Source organism: Suricata suricatta, chromosome 15 (genome assembly GCF_006229205.1).
Source record: "Suricata suricatta isolate VVHF042 chromosome 15, meerkat_22Aug2017_6uvM2_HiC, whole genome shotgun sequence".
Lineage (NCBI taxonomy): Eukaryota > Metazoa > Chordata > Mammalia > Carnivora > Herpestidae > Suricata > Suricata suricatta.
In genome coordinates, this window is record NC_043714.1 from 449,994 (window position 1) to 468,383 (window position 18,390).

The 18,390-nt window shown below is 43.0% G+C and overlaps 1 protein-coding gene across 1 annotated transcript in view; it reads right to left on the reverse strand.

Moving 5' to 3' along the window:
• Positions 1-3,206: 3,206 nt before the first annotated feature.
• Positions 3,207-18,390, reverse strand: part of PRKDC (protein kinase, DNA-activated, catalytic subunit) — a 183,083-nt gene continuing 167,899 nt past the window's right edge. The window contains exons 76-85 of the mRNA XM_029923172.1: positions 12,914-13,118; positions 11,701-11,768; positions 10,696-10,916; positions 10,303-10,395; positions 7,481-7,570; positions 6,907-6,978; positions 6,633-6,834; positions 5,594-5,782; positions 4,920-5,059; positions 3,207-3,781 (exon numbers count right to left, since the gene is read on the reverse strand). Of these exons, the coding sequence (XP_029779032.1) occupies positions 3,577-3,781; positions 4,920-5,059; positions 5,594-5,782; positions 6,633-6,834; positions 6,907-6,978; positions 7,481-7,570; positions 10,303-10,395; positions 10,696-10,916; positions 11,701-11,768; positions 12,914-13,118 (1,485 nt within the window). The 3' untranslated portion in view covers positions 3,207-3,576. The remainder of the gene's footprint in view (positions 3,782-4,919; positions 5,060-5,593; positions 5,783-6,632; positions 6,835-6,906; positions 6,979-7,480; positions 7,571-10,302; positions 10,396-10,695; positions 10,917-11,700; positions 11,769-12,913; positions 13,119-18,390) is intronic.

Consider the following 18,390-nt stretch of genomic DNA (forward strand, 5'->3'; position numbering starts at 1 on the left):
GGTGGGGGTGGTTATGTTTAAATGAAGTTGCTTTTACAACACCAAAGACTTAATCATCCATTTCCTATATAAAAGGTAGCTACTTTTTTGCATGGACCTCAAGTATATTGTAGTACAGAGGTGGAATTTAAGGAAAGGTATTAAGCAGGCTGTGTTTTAGTTTATGGGCAAGTAATAAATTGTATCATGTATCTTGAATGTATCATAGATAAGCTGCTATATAATGATTGCCACTTCCGATAGCTGTGAAATTAGGTGATTAACTAGTTGTTACTTAACCTTCTAATTTCTGTATAAGTCTAATTACATGAAACAGAAGTGGGGGTTTTGATTTATTACTTTGCTTTTCTGTTTGGAGTGTCATTGTAACTACTGTATTGTAAATGATGGGAAATAATTGCATATGTTAAAAAATAGTGTTATATTAAAAAAATAAAAAAATAGTTTAATAAAAAAACCCATGAATTTGAAAATATATATGCATCCCAAATTTTTTTTGCAGCATTACTTACAATAGCCCCGGTATGAAAGCAGCCCTAGTGCTCATAGGTTGAATGGATAATGAAGATGGTATATATACAGTGAAAAATCACCCAGCCATAAAAAAGAATGAAATCTTGCCATTTGCAAAAACATGGATGGACCTAGAGGGAATAATGCTAAGTGAAATAAGTCAGAGAAAGAGAAATACCATGTGACTTCACTCACATATGGAGTTTAAGAAGTAAAACAAAGAAAAAAAGGCAAGTAAAGAACCAGATTCTTAAATACAGAGAACTGGAGGTTGCCAGAGGGGAGGCGGGGTGGGGGGAGCGGCATAGACAAGCGGGATTAAGAGTACACTATCTTAAGAGCACTCAGTATAGAACTATACACCGGAAACTAAATACAAAAATATCCCCCCACGAAGAGCAGGCCAGCACCTAGATGGCCTCACTGGTGGATTCTACAAACCACTGTAAGAAGAATTAACATCAACTTTGCTCAAATGCTTCTAAGAAATACCGGAGAAGGGAAAACTTTCTAACTCATTCATAAGAGACTAGTATCTCTTATGAACTCTGATGCAAAAATCCTCAACAAAATACCGGCAAACAGAGCCCAACAGCATAAAAAACTTTCTCACCGTGCCAAGAAGGATTTATCCCAGCAATGCTGGACAGTTCATAAGTAAGTACCAATCACATTCTAATACACATTCGTAGACAAGAAAACCCACAGATACATCTCCATTAATGCAAAAAAAACCCAAAAAACACTGACAAAACTCGACACTTTTGGTGATGAGAACCTCTGTGAACTGAGAATAGAAAGAACTTTCTCAATATGATAAAAGGACATTTATATAAATGTCCCACAGCTAACACAATACTCAGCGGTGAAAGATGAAAATGTTCTCAAGGTCAGGAACAAGACAAGGATGCCCATTTTCACCACTATTATTCAACATTATACTGGATGTTCTAGCCCAATTAGACAAGAAAAACGAAATAAAAACACTCGAATCGCAAAAGAAGTTAAACGATACCAATTATCAGAGGACATGATCCTTTGTAGAGAAGGCCCCATTCATGTTGATATTATTCGTATTTCCTTATAACGGCACAGATGGCTTCTTTTATTTTGTTTCCAAACCAAATATCTTTATTCAGCAGAAACCGGAGTGTGGCAGTTTGGAGACCAGGCATGGGTTAGACCTGGGGTCCCTGTGTGATGAGGTCCTGTGCCACACATGCTCTGTACACAGTGACTTCTCACCACATTCTCGTGGACTCAGATATAACTTCACGCAGACAGCTATGAAACTGGACTCATCTTGCAATAGTGAACTTTTACTGGTAAGAAAATAGACCTTAAAAAACAGTTTCTCGTAACATGGAATCTAGTTAATGACTATATCGCACATAATCAGGACTCAGGCAAATATTAGGATTAATTAGTTACAGAAAACAATATCTTATTATCAACTCAATACCAAGGTAGGTTTGTTCTGGTTGTTTTGTGCTTGGAAACAACATTTACTAGGTCAGGTGTACACGGGATTTTCACATATGTGATAACTTAATTCTCTTGAGAGATGAAATTTCTTTGGTTGAATCTGATACCATTTGTTGAGAACATAATGGTTTATTTCTAATGTCATAATACAGTCACCCTGTGTTTATCAGAATGACTTTGTCATAGTAGAGTAGTATAATGTAGTGTTGCAGTGTAACGTGGTGTTGTCTGAGGTAGTATAATGCAGTGTAATGATATGTTTTAGAAGATGAACATTTTGTTTTTGAAACTACCTGGGAAAAATTTTAATGTTTCACATTCTTAATATTATTATTTCTCAAAAGCATACAAGGGCTTCTAAATATCAGTGTTTAAAGAAACAGTAACAAGAAGCTCAGAGCCAACCTGAAAGTAGTTCAGATGTGTGCACGATTAGGGGAGGGGCAGGATTCTATGAAAGCAAGCTATTTTTGTTTCATAATTTGATCTTGCTGTTTTAAAATGCATGTTTTCTGGGGCACGTGGGGGGCTCAGTTGGTTAAGTGTCCGACTTCAGCTCAGGTCATGATCTCACGGTTCGTGAGTTTGAGCCCCGTGTCGGGCTCTGTGCTGACAGCTCAGAACCTGGAGCTGCTTCAGATTCTGTGTCTCCTTCTCTCTGCCCCTCCCCTGCTCATGCTCTGTGTCTCTCTCTCTCTCTCTCTCTCTCAAAAACAAAAATAAACATTAAAAAAATTTTTAATTAATAAAATGCATGCTTTCTCTCCACATAAAGAATTCACTTCCAATAGGGGTTTTTTCCCCCAAACTGAGATCTCTGTACCACCCCTACTGTCACACTCACAATTCCGGAAACTACTGGATGCAAAGCACTTTCATCTCTCTTCCTGTGTGGATCAGAGTAAAAGGTGGTGTAGGACCAAGGTTTTCTCTCTCTTAAATAATTTCTCTTCCAGAGAAAATTCTATCATAAAGTGTCTCAACTAGAATAAAATGAAAAAAGCAAAACCTAGAAAAACATCCTAAAATATCAAATGCAATTATTTCTAATTATTATAACCCACATCATCCTTTATTGTTCCTGAGCTGCTGATATAATGTAACAGCTTGTCATGTATGTTATTGGACTTACTCTCATAAAACCTCAGTGATGAAGTCTTCTGGGTGTTATTTCCAACGCGCCAAGTTACTAATGACAACACTGAACGGAATGCTCACACGTAACCTCTTTATTCGGACGGCTGGTCTACCTAAGTCATAGCACTTGTAATATGCCGTAGCCTTGACACCTACACAAGCCTAGATATTGTCACCATGATTCTGATCTTTGTCTTATGATCTAATCACCCGTTCACAAAAATACTCAGTTACTCATCATGTTAGGCGCACGCGAGAACCACTGCCCTACGGAAGCCCTGCTCAGGTGTTCGTCAGGATCTTGATCAAACTCCGGCTCACGACTTCACCACCCAATCGATTTCTTCAGTGCTTCCAGAAAAGCAGCACATTCATTGCGGTAGGTCAGAGCTGAGATTCTTTACACACTTTCATGCACTTGGCCGCTGCCTGCCACGGCCCTCACATCCAGGGCTCCCATCCTATCCACGCTCTGCCGAGGATGTTGGGGTCTGTGGCCTGGTCGATCAGGCACTCCACCTGAGCCTCTTCCGACAGCCCGCTCTCTGGCTGCCGGGCACGGATGTTGTGGTCTTTGCTTCCTCGTGCCACTGCCACGTAGTCCCCAAAGGCAAGTACGTTCTCATGGCCCAGGAGCAGCTCATCACTGGGAAAAGATTAAACAAATGCAAAATCATTTCTGTGGCTTATAACCTTGAAATCAAGAGACTGGATGGTAGGAACACAGAATGTGAATAATGTCGCTGTTAGCATTTGTCTGCAGGTGCCTGGGTGGCTCAGGCGGCAGGCACGTGACGCCTGATCTCAGGGTCATGAGTTTCAGTCCCTTGTTGGGCACAGAGATTAGTTAAAAAAAATAAACAAAGCTCATCTAAAAAAATTCCTAAAAGAATTATATATCTAACAAGTGTCTACGTAAATGCACACCTTCGTTTTCTTCGCTGTGTGCCTAGGAGCGGGCTGGGCGCAGGGCCACATGGAAGTCTATACTTAACTTTCTGAGGAGCCGCCGCACTGGTTTTCACAGCAGCTGCCACTTTGACCTTCCCACAGGACACGCAGGAACTTCGGATTCCCCACACACGTTCGGTTCCACTGTGTTATTACGGTCGTCCTGGTGGGGCTGACACGGGACCTCACCTGCATTTCCCTGGTGACCCATAACGTCAGGCATCTCTCCGTGTGCTGACTGCCCATTTGTACACCTTCTTCAGAGAAATGTCCGCTCAAATACCTCGGTCATTTATTAAAGCGGGTTGTCTTTTTATTGCGTTGTAAGAGGTTTTGTTTTAATGTACTCTAGACACAAGCCCCTCATCAGCTATGACCTTCAAAGGCTTTTCCCATTCTGTGGGTTGTCTTTTTACTTTCTTGATGGGATCCGGCAAAGCACAAAACTTCTAAAATTTTTTTTTCTTTTTTTGCTGTGCTTTTGTTATACTTACGAATGACAGAAGTTACTGCCAAATCCGGTCATGAAGACCTACCCTTGTGCTTCTTTCTGAGTATTTTCTAGTTTCAGCTCTTACACTTAGGTCTCTCAGCGATGCTGCACTGACTTCTGTGTAGGGGGCGGGCGAGGGGCCTGCCTGGCTTCCTCTGCCCTGTACAGCCGTTCATTGGAAAGGCCGCGGGCACCTTGTCAAAAACACAACTGACCCCAGACTGCCATTTACTATTACCTAATTGTAAAGTCCACCTTTTATCCCTCTGGTGAAACACTTCTATAAACTTCTATTTGCTTTATACCTCAACAAGAAACATTTTCTCTTAAGTGTTCTTACCAAGTAATAACTGCTGGATTAGCCCCTGCTAACTTTCTCTTAGCATAATGTATTTTCTGGCGGGGATACCAATTTTTCTCGGTTACATTTATTTCTTGAATCCATGATCCTCCTTTTTTTAGCATTTTCTGTTCAAAATTCTAAAGGAAAAGAAGATGATATTCTCCACTTACTATAACAGTATATACGATCACATTAAAAACATTGACCAAGTAACAATTTTAAAATAAATGTCTATAACCAGGGCGAGCTTCGTAGCTTTTTACACACATTGTAATCGTAGTCGCACCCCTACCAGTGACACTGACGTCCCGAGCAAGGCCGCCCTCACCAAGCTTCGTGCCTTGGGGGCGCGCATTGTGTGTCTTTGTAGTGAAGGAACGGGTGTCAAGCTAAAGCTGTCTCAGAAATCAGACCCGGTCACCGACAGGTCTGTGCTAACGCCTCGGTAGAGATCTACTCGCTTGAAACAACAGTTTTCTCCAAATGGAAGATTAGGCCTCTTATCTGGTTTGCAGGCCAGCTGGCCCCAAATGTTAATTTTAAGAAATACTACACAAAATAATGTAAATACTTTAATAAAATTTGATGCATTGCCATCATAGGACAGGAGTGCCAGATCGGTCACTGGTATATATTGTTCAATAGTGAAAAGTGCAAATAAACAACCCTACTTTCCAGTCGAAGGAAGGATCCTTTACAAACACGTCCATGGTGTTCGTAAGCAGGTCAGAGTGTGAGCGGAAGGCCCTCAGTGCGTGCACCATGATGCTGGACATGACCCCCGCTTCTTTCATTGGTAACATCAGATTGATAAACTGGCGGGTCAGACGAAAAGGCATCAGCTCAGGGACGGGCAGAAACTGAAGCAGGGAAGACAGGACAAGAAGGACACGTGAACTAGGTATCGCACAGGAAAAGGCACAGAGCACCCTCTCACAGGTACTGACAGCGAGAACTGACATCGGCTACACAGTGTGAATCTGCTGCGCCCACGAACACGCGAGGCAGTCCCCGCTGCGCTGCACAAACCTGCGTCGGTGCGTGTGTAGGACCACAAGCCAGCGGAGACTCACAGGTGCCCACTGAACGCGTTCCGGGTTTAATGTCAGAGAAAAGATTTGTATCACATCTTGTGCAAAGACATTTTGATTCTGGGGCTTCATAAAACCTCCTTACAGTCTTCCCTTTTTATAGGAACACATTTTATTCTTGACTCTGACACTTTTTTTTGTTGTTGTTCATATTCTTTTTTTCCTTTTAAATTTTTATTTAAATTCTAGTTAGTTAACATGCAGTACAGTACTGGTTTCAGGAGAATTCAGTGATCCGCCACTTACACACAGCACCCAGGGCTCATCACAAGTGCCTCCTGGACACCCATCACCCGTCCAGCCCACCCCCCACCGCCTCCCTCCATCAACCCTCAGTCCTTCCGTCTTTTAGAGTCTCTTCCGGTCTGCCTCCCTATTCTCCCCCTCGCATATGTCCATCTGTTTTATTTCTTAAATTCTGTAAATAAGCATCATCATACCTGCAACTTGTCTGAACAGGGCAGTAAAGTGGAGATTATCCCTTACTCTGCAAGAATGTCAAATTTAATGACCCTGACAAGCCAATTAATGCGTTATTTCTTTAAAATCCACCCCTTCCAGAAGGTCCTATGACTACGGCTCTAAACCAGGCAAGGACAGTGAGTGCGGGCGAGCACACCTGCGTAGCCGATCCGAAGGCGTGTCCAAAGTCAATCCCAATCATCCCACCGGTCTCCATGCTTATCATGAAATTGTTCAGATGTCTGTCTCCAATGCCCAGAATCCAGTGGCTGATGCACAGAAGCGCATGAGAGCTGGCGAAGTAGGAGCGGAGGGCCAGGAAGGCCTCAGGGCCCGTGCTCATCTTCAGAAAGGCACGCCTGGGGGAGGGAAACACGCTCTGTAGTCTGTGCTGCACACCAGCTGGTTTATGACATCAGAAGGATACTCACTTCAAGAGGTCAGCTGGCACTTTGCTTTCTCTTCTTCTAAAAGATGTGACTGTCTCGGTACGACTAGCTGCCCTGTGATTTAATGACAGAAAACACCTAATTAGAACAAGTTCCCCAAATACACAAAAATTGAAGGAATTCATCACCACTTACCAGCCCTACAAGAAATCCTAAGAGGGACTCTGAGGAAATGTTGCAAGGAACACAAGGTGCCAGAGACACCACTACAAGCATGAATCCTACAGAGAACACAAGGACTCAAACCCGTACTTTTCAATAATAACTCTGAATGTAAATGGACTAAATATGCTCCAATCAAAAGACACAGGGTATCAGAATGGATAAAAAAAACAAAATCCATCTATTTGCCGTCTACAAGAGACTCATTTTAAACCAGAACAAATTCCTGTGACTTGAAATTTAAAATTTGAAATAATTTCCATTGAAGCTCAAATTTCAAACAACTAGATTTTGATGATCTCTCTGAAGCAAAACTTTCTAAGAAACCAGAGTAAATGCATGGCTTTGAGAAGAATGAACTAGTTAGTAAAAAGGAAAATCAAACAAAACTTACTTAAACATTGACATGTAAGCGCCGACATCCTGCCTTCCAGACATCCTTGCCAGCCAGTCTCTATACTCATGCGGCGGTGCGTTGGGATCACTAACAAGTACGAGGAAGGGAGTCAACAGTACGAAGATATTTAGCATTCCAATGATTTCAGAGGCAAAGACCACCAAGAATTAATTGAAAAATAGGGAGGAGGCAGGGAAATCAATATGATTTTCAATCACATTTAATATTAACACTGAACCCATGTTACTTCGGGTCTACAATCTCAATATATCATTATTCATTCTTAGTTACTCCGAAAGAGAAAAAAGTTATTTCCTATGCAAAAATTCAGGCAAAGTGATCAAATACAATAAACTTCCCACTTCACATAGAGAGGAACAAGATGAATTAAACTGAGTGTTAATGACACAGGCACACAGTTCTAAGTCTGGTAGTGGAAAAGGGCCTTAACAACAAGACGACAGTACTGTGTGCAACTTATTTAAAATAGGTAAGAAACAGTAAGCCATATTACTATTATGACTAAACGGTCACAAATAGCAATGTGTAGAACATGGACGGAGTCTGTTTTTGCCTTGCCATACGCTGTTGGCACCATGTCCAGTATGCAGATACACACAAGACCCACATTAAATGCAATAAGGTCTTTTCTTTCTTTTTTTAATATTTATTTTTGAGAGAAAGAGACAGAGAGCAGGGGAGGTGCAAAGAGAGAGGGGACACAGAATCTGAAGCAGGCTCCAGGCTCTGAGCTGTTAGCACAGAGCCCGACGTGGGCCTCAAACCCACGAACCGCGAGATCATGACCTGAGCAGAAGTCGGACATTAACCGAATGAGCCACCTGGTGCCCTAGTAAGGTATTTTCTTAAATGACATGGTTTTGAATTGAATTTAGAAAACGGTTTTCAGTAATGCTTCACAGGTAAAAGGCAGTACTGGGCTGTTGGAAACCTGTGTTTTGTATATTCAGCCACTTTGGGGTTGTGTCAAAGTGTTAAGTTTTGCTAAAAAGAAATCTGAAGATAGAACTATATCATGTGTTACTTACAAGTTCAATCACTTGAGGTGAATCTTTTCTGAGTTACTACTAAGTCAATTTCATAAACGAGCCCTCTATTTCAAACTAAATTCTCTCCTAGTTTCAAATGGGATGTTTAGGTCAGAAAGTGGCAATGTATAAATTAAGGGGAAAAAAGCAACAATTTTACTAATAGAGGGCTGGAAGCATCTTGTGTTAAAAAGTTAGTGGGAGGGGCGCCTGGGTGGCTCAGATGGTTAAGCATCCAACTTCGACTCAGGTCACGATCCCATGGTCTGTGGGTTCAAGCCCCGCACTGGGCTCTGCACTGACGGCTCAGAGCCTGGAGCTGCTTCAAATTCTATGTCTCCCTCTCTCTTTCTGCCCCTTCCCTGCTTGTGCTCTATCTCTCAACTAAATAAACATTAAAAAATTTTTAAAGGGATTAGGAAGCAATTTATATACTTCTGTACTTGAAGAGCACTTTAAACTCTATTGATCTATGTTTACCTTACGTATTTCACATTACAATCCCGTCTTAGAAATAGAGGCTTGGGACCTAGCCAAAGGCAAGTCACTTTTTCAAGAGTCCTATTCTATGTCAGGACCGCTGTGAATTAGCACTGGAGTGAAATCTGGTCTGCCTGACCCCAGGAAGTGCTGTCCATCAATTCCCGGTCTTCCAGAAAATGCAGAAACAACTGTGGGCAAAGGACTCAAATGGCTGGAATTAAAAGTTCATAAGCACAGCCTTATTTAATAACAACAAGAGTCTGAATAAGAATATGCTTAGTTGTACAGTAATCATCTCTGCCTGGCGAGAATATTGTTCCTATGTAAGTGCTCTCAGGACAGAATAGGGCATAAGGAAGAGAAGCAGGCGCATATTTATGGCCATTTCCTCTTCCTTCATTCTGCAGCTAGTCACCAAAACTTGTCAACTCCTTCAGAATATCTTTCATGTTGTCCTTTTCTTTCATTTACGGAAATAAAATAACCCCACCCTTTCTGATTAAAAAAACATATGTTCATTGTAGGAAATTTAGAAAATACGAAAGGATAAAGAAAAATAAAAAGCACCTGTATCATAATTTAGAAATTACTGACTAATAATTCTAGTTAGCCCACTTACATGGTGGGCAGCCTAGGAGAAGTTACATAACCTCTCTGGGCCTCATCTGAACAGACGTGTCAATGATAACTTGTAGGTTTTTGTAAGAAAGAAAGGACTTCATACACATTAAGAACTGAGAATACTGCCTAGCATGCACAAAATTTTAAATTAAATGTTAGCTGCTAATCTTATTATTTTATTTCCTTCAAGATTTTTGTTGTTCTTGTTTGCAAAACTAAAAGTCTTTTTCACTGTGGTAAAATGTACACAACCATTGTTTGGAACCCTCTATTCCATTTAGTTTGTTCACTCAGCCAGAGGCCGAGTTAACAGCTGGCGACGATGTGGCTCAGACGGCCAAGTGTGTGACTCTCCACGGTGCTTCAGGCCACGGTTCGTGACCTCCAGCCCCATGCCGAGCTCTGGGCTGACGGTGCAGAGCCAGCCCGGGATCCTCTCTGCCCCTCCCCCACTCACTCTCTTGCTCTCCCCAAACATAAAACTAAAGAAGTAAAATTAAAATAAATAAATACAGGGTCCCAGAAATGCCAGTGGAAACAGGAAGTGGAGGAAACATGAATCCAACAACGGTGCTCGGTGGGGGAGGGGAGGGGTGACGCCTGGGGAGCAGCAGGCTTGCAGCGGGGCCGGGGGAGGGCTGAAGCCGTACTCAGGCTCTGAGTCACCTTGTGTAAGCTGCTTTCTCCTCCCGTGACATGCTGCTCAAAAGAAGGTCCTTCAAGGTGAGAGTGTTTTCAATCCATTCAATTAGTCCTAATCTGAAAAGGAGAATAAACAGTTTAGGAACACAAACCCAAATGGTTCTGTCTTCACTAGAAGGAAGTCCTGTCGAGGCAAAGCAGAACAGAGCTTTCTCCACTGCCTTCTCTGCTGTGAAATCGTACGTTTACAAGTGTTCGCTTATCAGCTCTGGTCAGCTCTTCGTGAGCGCTAAATAGAACACTGAACTGCCAATGACCCGCCAGCCCAGCTCTGTAACCTTAGGTGAGGACTGGGCTGGGCGCTGGCATGTCCACTCACGGGAGTCTGTTCTAGAATGACCTCGGCTCCGCCCCCACCTGGAGGTCATGGGGATGACCCGGTAGGTCTTCAGCTGCATGCTTCTCTGGCTGCAGGTGGCGTCCCGAGACAGGAGGACGTTCATGACCTCAAAGAGCTGCTCAACCCGCTGGTCCTGCCGCAGGTCCTCGCCCCCCTTGACGAGGAAGGGGTACTCTCTCTCATCATGGCCTCGGATGATGATGCGCTTCGGCTTTCGGATAGAAGCCATTACTTTTACCTTTAAAAATTATGAAAAGATTTTAGGTGCAGTCTACGAAACTGACAGAACAGCTGTTCCTATTATCAAGAGAGAAAAGTCCTCAGGAGGAGGCCTCTCTCTGAAGACAGTCAAGTGACAGAACGAGAACAGTCTAGGACCAGCAGAACACACGTCACCTCCTCGGGCCCTACTGCTGTGCCTCCAGAAACGTCATATTGCTTGTAACATATAATGCTTATAACTGCGGACCTCCATAACAATAAGCAACATGTATACCTGTGAACTTCCTAAATTACTTTAACTCTACATATATTTTATAAAAGATACACACACACAATTTATCCTTCGAGTTTCTTACATTCTTTTTTTTTTAAATTTACCATTTATTCGTTTTTGAGAGAAAGAAGCAGAGCATGATTGGAGGCGGGGCAGAGAGAGAGGGAGACACGGAACCCGAAGACAGGCTCCAGGCTCTGAGCTGTCAGCACAGAGCCCGATGTGGGGCTCGAACCCATGAACCGTAAGATCATGACCTGAGCCGAAGCCAGATGCTTAACCGACTGAGCCCCCCGGGGCACCCCGCGTTTGTTACATTCTTAAATAGGACTGATGCTGAAACATCACAACATTATATTAAGAAATTCAGTAAATAATGGGATCAATAACAGGATGAGAAAACTCTGTTCATTTGAGACCAAGGTGGGAAACTATCTTTTGTTTAGTAAAGACAAATACGTCATCCTCAGAGCTGAAGAACTGAACCCCACACGCACGGTCCCGAGTCGCACACTCTGGCACCTACCCGCTCGTCAAAGCCAGCGATCCGCGCATGGTACTCTGGGACTGGCTTTCCTCTGCCATCATACTGACCTGAGACAGATCACAGAAGCCTTCTTTAGGTACAGCTTCTTGTAGAACCCTGTATTGTAATACATGCCTCTTGACCTAATTTTTAAAAAAACTATGCAATAAAATTTTTCACTGAAAGTTTTCATTTAAAAAATAATGCTATTATTTCTCAATTTGACTAATGGAAGTCAGCTTCCTAATCTAATGGAGCAGACAAACTCCAAGCAGGGAAAACAATGCGTTAAGCTAGAACACCTTATTTTTTTCTAGGAGAACCAAGCTGCATATGAGGAGGCTTACATTTTCCGTTTTCTTCATGCAATGCAGAGTTGTCAATAATAAATAACACAGAAAAGTGTTTCTCAATTGTTTGTATCCACTGGAATAAGAATATGAATAACCATAATAAAGCATTTTTTTTGTCCAGCAAATGCGAGGGTGAAGAGCAGAGACTGTTCTTGTTGCTCAAATGGAACCAACTTGCCACGTGTCTCTATGCTCACGTCACAACCCCTGTCCTGACAGCAGGGACATCATTGTCTCGTCATTTTATTTTATTATTATTTTTTAAAATTGTTTAATGTTTATTTATTTTTGAGAGAGAGAGGGAGAGACAGAACATGAGCAGGGGAGGAGCAGAGAGAGAGGGAGGCACAGAATTTGAAGCAGGCTCCACTCTGAGTTGTCAGCACAGAGCCCGATGTGGGGCTCGAACTCAGGAGCTGTGAGATCATGACCGGAGAGAAAGTCAGATGCTTAACTGACTGAGCCACCCAGGCGCCCCTGTCTCGTCATTTTAACGGGACCAACGTGCACACCCCAGGAAGCGATGTGCATCTACGCCTGTACTACGTCCCCTAAGAAAAGTTATTTAGGAGCAAAGCATGGGTATGTTCGGATGAAATTACCAGCTACGTTATTAAATAGAGGTCTGAATACTTGCGTAGTTGGGAATATAAGAAAACTATAATCTAGTTAGACATTTAGGAAAGTGTACTAATTCAAAGTAATTATAGATTCTCCTAATGACAAAAATGTATGATGAAATTTTAGATTCTTTAAAAAAAAAAAGGTAACTGTCAAGATCCCAGTAATAGAAATCAGAAGTCCTTGCTACAGCACTCTCTCATTAAAGTCCAGTTTCGTCGCACTGAGGGTTAACTCACCAGGAATCTCCAGCTCATTTCGTAAGAATTCTACTTTGAAATCACTCATCCAGGGTGAACATTCTTTCAGATTCCCAGGCGGCTTTGAGTCTCTGTGCATTTTAGAAAGTAGTGAATTGGTAACATCAGTGAAGTCACGGAGTTTCATTCCAGGTAGCTTAGAACCTCCTTTTCCAAAGTATTTATCAAATTCTTTTCCGAAAGTCTGAAATCAATAATAATTTACCTGAAGTTTAAACTCTGACAAAGGCTCTAGGCTTACTTTATAACAAGTACTTATTTAGCCTTTTTTCTGTGTGTTTAAGGTTTACAGTTTTGCTTCCCTTGAATGTTTCAATACTCTACACACGTGAAGCCTGTCTCTTGTTTCTTTGTGTTCCTTTGAAAAGACAGAAAGGATAAAGTCAGTGGTGACTTACAGTCATGAGTTCTAATCATAAATTCTACTAAGGGCTTAAAATCCTTTCAACCTCTTTGTGCCCGCTGTCTATTACTGACCCACATCACTGTGACAAGAGGAGTGATCAGGATAAGGTACTGGGCCACCTGGGGGGTGCCAGGCGGTTAAGTGTCTGACTCTGGCTCAGCTCATGATCGCACTACTTGTGGGTTCCAGCCCCGCATCAAGCTCTGTGCTGACAGCTCAGGGCCTCGAGCCTGCTTCTGATTCTGTGTTTTCCCCCTCTCTGCCCTTCCCCCACTCGAACTCTGTCTCCCTTTCTCCCTCAAAAATAAGTAAATATTAAAAAACATTAAGGAATGAGGTACTAAATAAAGGGAGTATTTCAATAGAAATGAAAAGCCTCTGATTCTTCATCAGAGCTGAAGGACAAAATATAAAAAATACTACCCTCCTTAATTAGAGTCTTTCAAGACATTATTTTGGATCACAAGCCAGCATAAACACTAGATAATATTTATTTCTAAAAGCAATAATTATAAGTCCATTATTTTGGAATCTAACACATATTCTTTGCATTAGTCTCTACTTAAATATTTAAATTATAATCCTGATATCAAAATAAAACTAAACAAAACTCAAGAATACCGCTGATAATGACTTAAAAATAGTCATCAAGATTTACCTACTTATCTTTAATTAGAAATTTTTTACAATATTTAAAACTCACCCTAAAACATAAATCTGGTATAAATGAAATATATGCTCTATTTTAAGACAATGTGTTATAGGAAAATTGACATCTATAAAACAAACTTATTCTTTATAAGTAGATTAAAAGTATAGAAACCATCTACCATTCTTAGAATACATGCAAAGATAAACTATTTCCCAATATAATCAGTAGCAACAACATATGTGACTGGCATACTGCACTTTGAGGTAAAATTTATGATAGATTATTAATTGAACTAATTAGGACAAATCATACATTGATTTGATGAGAGCAAATAGGTCAAGATTGAGTTTCCAAGGTACTAGAAATGGATCTCAAAACAAGTCTCACGCCTGATAAGAACGATCGAGGTACAATTCACCACGGTGATTCTCTCCCTCACTTAGAGCTCAGGCAGCTGTGCTCAGCAGCCGCTAGGAGATGGGGGGGCCCCACCAGACTCCGGGGTGCAGCCTCACGGAACCTGCACGCACGCCCCACCAGACTCCGGGGTGCAGCCTCACGGAACCTGCACGCACGCCCCACCAGACTCCGGGGTGCAGCCTCACGGAACCTGCACGCACGCCCCACCAGACTCCGGGGTGCAGCCTCAGGGAACCTGCACGCACACCCTACCAGGCTCCAGTAGAAACTAGAGCCTGACAGTCAAAGCTCACTCCCTGTGTTTATAAACAAAATTTTCCTGGAATCCTGTCAACGATATCTATTCACTTACATACTGTTGGGGGCTGCTTTCGTATAGGATGGCAGATTTGAGTACTCACGACATGAGTTTGGAATGTCCTGAAAGACAAAAATCTGGACTTCTACAGAAGATGCCCGTGGACCACTGGTTTAAGAAAAAACACACTTTTCCAAATCTAGGATTCTACAATTCCACACATTTCATTGATGCCAGTAGATTGATTTCAAGCACATTTAGAGTGTACGTATTTCCTGTCCTGAGGTCCGTGTGTATTCAACACTGGGAGGAAGATTTGATATGATGTGGAGCCTGACATACGTCATAATATGAAATACAGAGACTTAGGGTTTTATCTGCACTTTTAGGACACATCCCTGGTCACATTCAGGCAACAGACAGTCTTGTATGTTCCCACATTCATTCCATTAACTAAAACTACGCTAAGTAGGGATATATCTAAAGTACCCACCAAAATCTATCTCTACTTAGCAAAACTATATCAATTATTTATCTAATTCAAGATGCCAGTTCATGCCAGGCAGTATTCCAGGAGGAGGAAAGAAGAATCCCTGTCTACAGGTCTCAACCAGGAAGAATAAATTAAAGCGTTAAAAATGGTTCCCCGCCCTGCCGCTCTCCCCAGAAGAACCTACGTGCAGATATTCGTGGCCGCAGTACTTGTGACAGCTGCGATGTGGAAGCCCTCCCAGAGTGGGAGATGCGGCGTGTCCTAACAGTGGCACAATATGCAGCAACACTAAGGAACAAAGCACGGACATAGGCCGCAGCGCGGATGAGCTCTGAAACATCATGCCACGTGAGGAAGCCGGCCACGTATTGTAAGAGTTCATTTACACAAAATGTCCAAAAGGGGCAAATCCACAGAAACTGGAAGTACGCCCGTGGTTGCCTGGGAGTGGCGACAGCGGGCGGGGGCGAGGGACTGGGAGCAGCTGCTAACAGGTATGGGCTTTCTTCTTGGGGCGATGAAATGTTCTAAAACTGATGTGGTAGTCTTTATACAGCTCTGAATATAACCAAGCAGCAGTATCGTATGCTTTCACTTTTTAAAGTTTATTTATTTTGAGAGACAGAATGTGTGTGAAGAGTTGGGGAGGGGCGGGGAGGGGGAGAGAGAGAATCTCAGGCAGGTTCTACAAGGTCAGCATGGAGCTTGATGCAGGGCTTGAACCAACAAACCATCAGATCAAGTCAGATGCTGAACCAACTGAACCACCCAGGCGTCCCTTCAGTATTAGACACTTTAAATAGATGGATTATACGGTGTGTGAATTAGATCTCAAAAAAGCAGTCATTTAAAAAAACACCGGGGTGCCTCAGTGGTCAGCTGGTTAAGTGACCAGCTCTTGGTTTCGGCTCAGGTCGTGATCTTGAAGTTTCATGGGATCTGGTTCCGCATCGGGATATACATGCCGGCAGTGCAGAGACTGCTCGTGATTCTCTCTCTCTCTCTCTCTGCCCTTAACCCACTCAAGCTGTCTCTCTCAAAATAAATAGACTTAAAAAAAGGTTTCTAAAAAGTAAAAAATGAATAAATAAATAAGTTAAGAAACCAGAGGGACAAAGATTCTCCTCTGTAGTAGACTATGAAACCTGAGAACTCTGCTACCGTGAGTCCTAGGAATTCTCCCTATGCTCTTAAAGTTTACTAAACCAAGGTAATTTGACCAAAGTTAGAAAAGAATCAGTGTGGGAGGCAAGATGGCGGAGAAGTAGGGAGCACTGTTACCTCCGCAGCCCGCAACCATCACACTGAGAAGTAAAAGCCACAACTTTCTGATCTCCAAGAACGGAGGTGTGTGCACGGACCCCTTACTGATAACGGTTTCATGCATGCCTGAGTGAATGCGGACTGGGACCGGAGACCCTGGGGGAGGGAACCCGGGCTCAGAGCGGAGCTGGGAACCAGTGCCCAGGAATCTGGCACCGGTCGCAGTGAGCCCAGCGTCCAGAGGCGGCACAGCAGTGCGCGCTGGGCGGCCGTCGGGGCGGCGCAGGACCTTGGAGAGCTGCCCGCAGCTGCAGAGCCCAGCGGAAGAGAGGGAGAGGCTGAACGGAGACCTCAGCCCACCGCGGCAAGACAACTTTCCACGTGCGGCCACTGGGCGCGGGGAGAGAAATCCGTGCCCCGCAGCGGGCTCCCTCTCCCGTCGCCCGGCAGCCCGCCGCCCTCAGGGGGAACCAGGGAAGGGCCGGCCCCCAGGCCCCCAGCGCAGTCTCGGCCAGAGAGCGGCGGTGGCGGAAGCATTAAAGTGTGTGGACTAGGATTTAGGATCCGGGGGGAACTTGGAAAATCGAAACAATTTAAACCACCCGGGGCAGGGGGAGATTGGACTCAAGAGTGGCTGGCAAGGCCTGGTCTGAGGGGGGCTTGCTTGCGGCGCTGCCATTCTTCCCCTGCATCCACTAAGGCGGGGCCTCAGAGAGCAGCCCCCGAGACCCGATCTACCTACATCGGGCCACGCCCATCCGTGCTGGAGAGCTGGATTCTTCTTTTCTTACTATTTTTACTTTTTTCGTTTTTTCTTTTCCTATTATTGTATTTTTTAATTTTTATAATTTTTTTCTTGTTTTCTTTTTTCTATTTTCCTATTTCCTCCTTTTCTCCCTTTCCCCGTGGAGTCTGGGAAAGTCCAACATTTATGCACTACTGTGATTAAATCAACTCTTGCCATCCAGATATTTTTCCCTTATCTCATTCTAATCTCTCCCCTGCACAGGATTTATGCTCAGCCTGTCCTTTATCTTTGGCTGTTTCTGTCCCCGTGGTTTTTTTATTTTTTCTCCTTTCCTGTCCTCTCTTTTCTTCCCTGTTCCTTTTTTTCCTTTCCCATTTGGTTTCTCGTTTACTTGATCGGTCAGTGTGTTTGTGTGCTTGTGTTCCCTGTGTGTTTGTCTGTCTGTTTTCCTTTTCAGGGCTACCTCAAGAAACAAGCCAAAGCACACATAGTGGAAAGCCCCAAATATCACAGAGTAAGGAAATATATTAATTACAGGCACAACAAGAGAAACTGAGAGACACCATTAAAGGGACATCTCCTGAAACAACAGGCCCTGGACGGTCTAAGAGCCTCCTTCAATAGAGCCATACGAACAGGCTCAGAGTGCATAACAACCTTTTAAAACTGACAAGAGACAGAAAGTTGGCCAAAATGACGAAACAAAAGAACACTCCTCTAAAGAAATTCCAGGAAGAAATCACAGCAACAGAACTGCTCAAAACAGATTTAAACAACATAACTGAACAAGAATTTAGAACAATTGTCAGATAATTAATCGCTGGGCTTGAAAAAACCATCAAAGAAACTATTGATACACAGACTAGGGACCTTCAAAAGGCGTAAGTGAGGTGAATAATAAAATGGAGGCTACCACTGCAGGGATTGAAGAAGCAGAGAGGAGAATAGGTGAATTAGAAGACACAGTTATAGAGAAAGAGGAGGCCGAGAAAAAGGGAGAGAAATTGATACAGGAGCACGAAAGGAGAATTTGAGACCTGAGTGATACAATCAAAAGGAACAATATCCGTATCATAGGAGTTCCTAAAGAGGAAGAAAGAGAAAAAGGTCCTGAAGGGGGGCTGGTTCAAATTATAAATGAAAATTTCTCCCATCTGGGGAAAGAGAAAGACATTG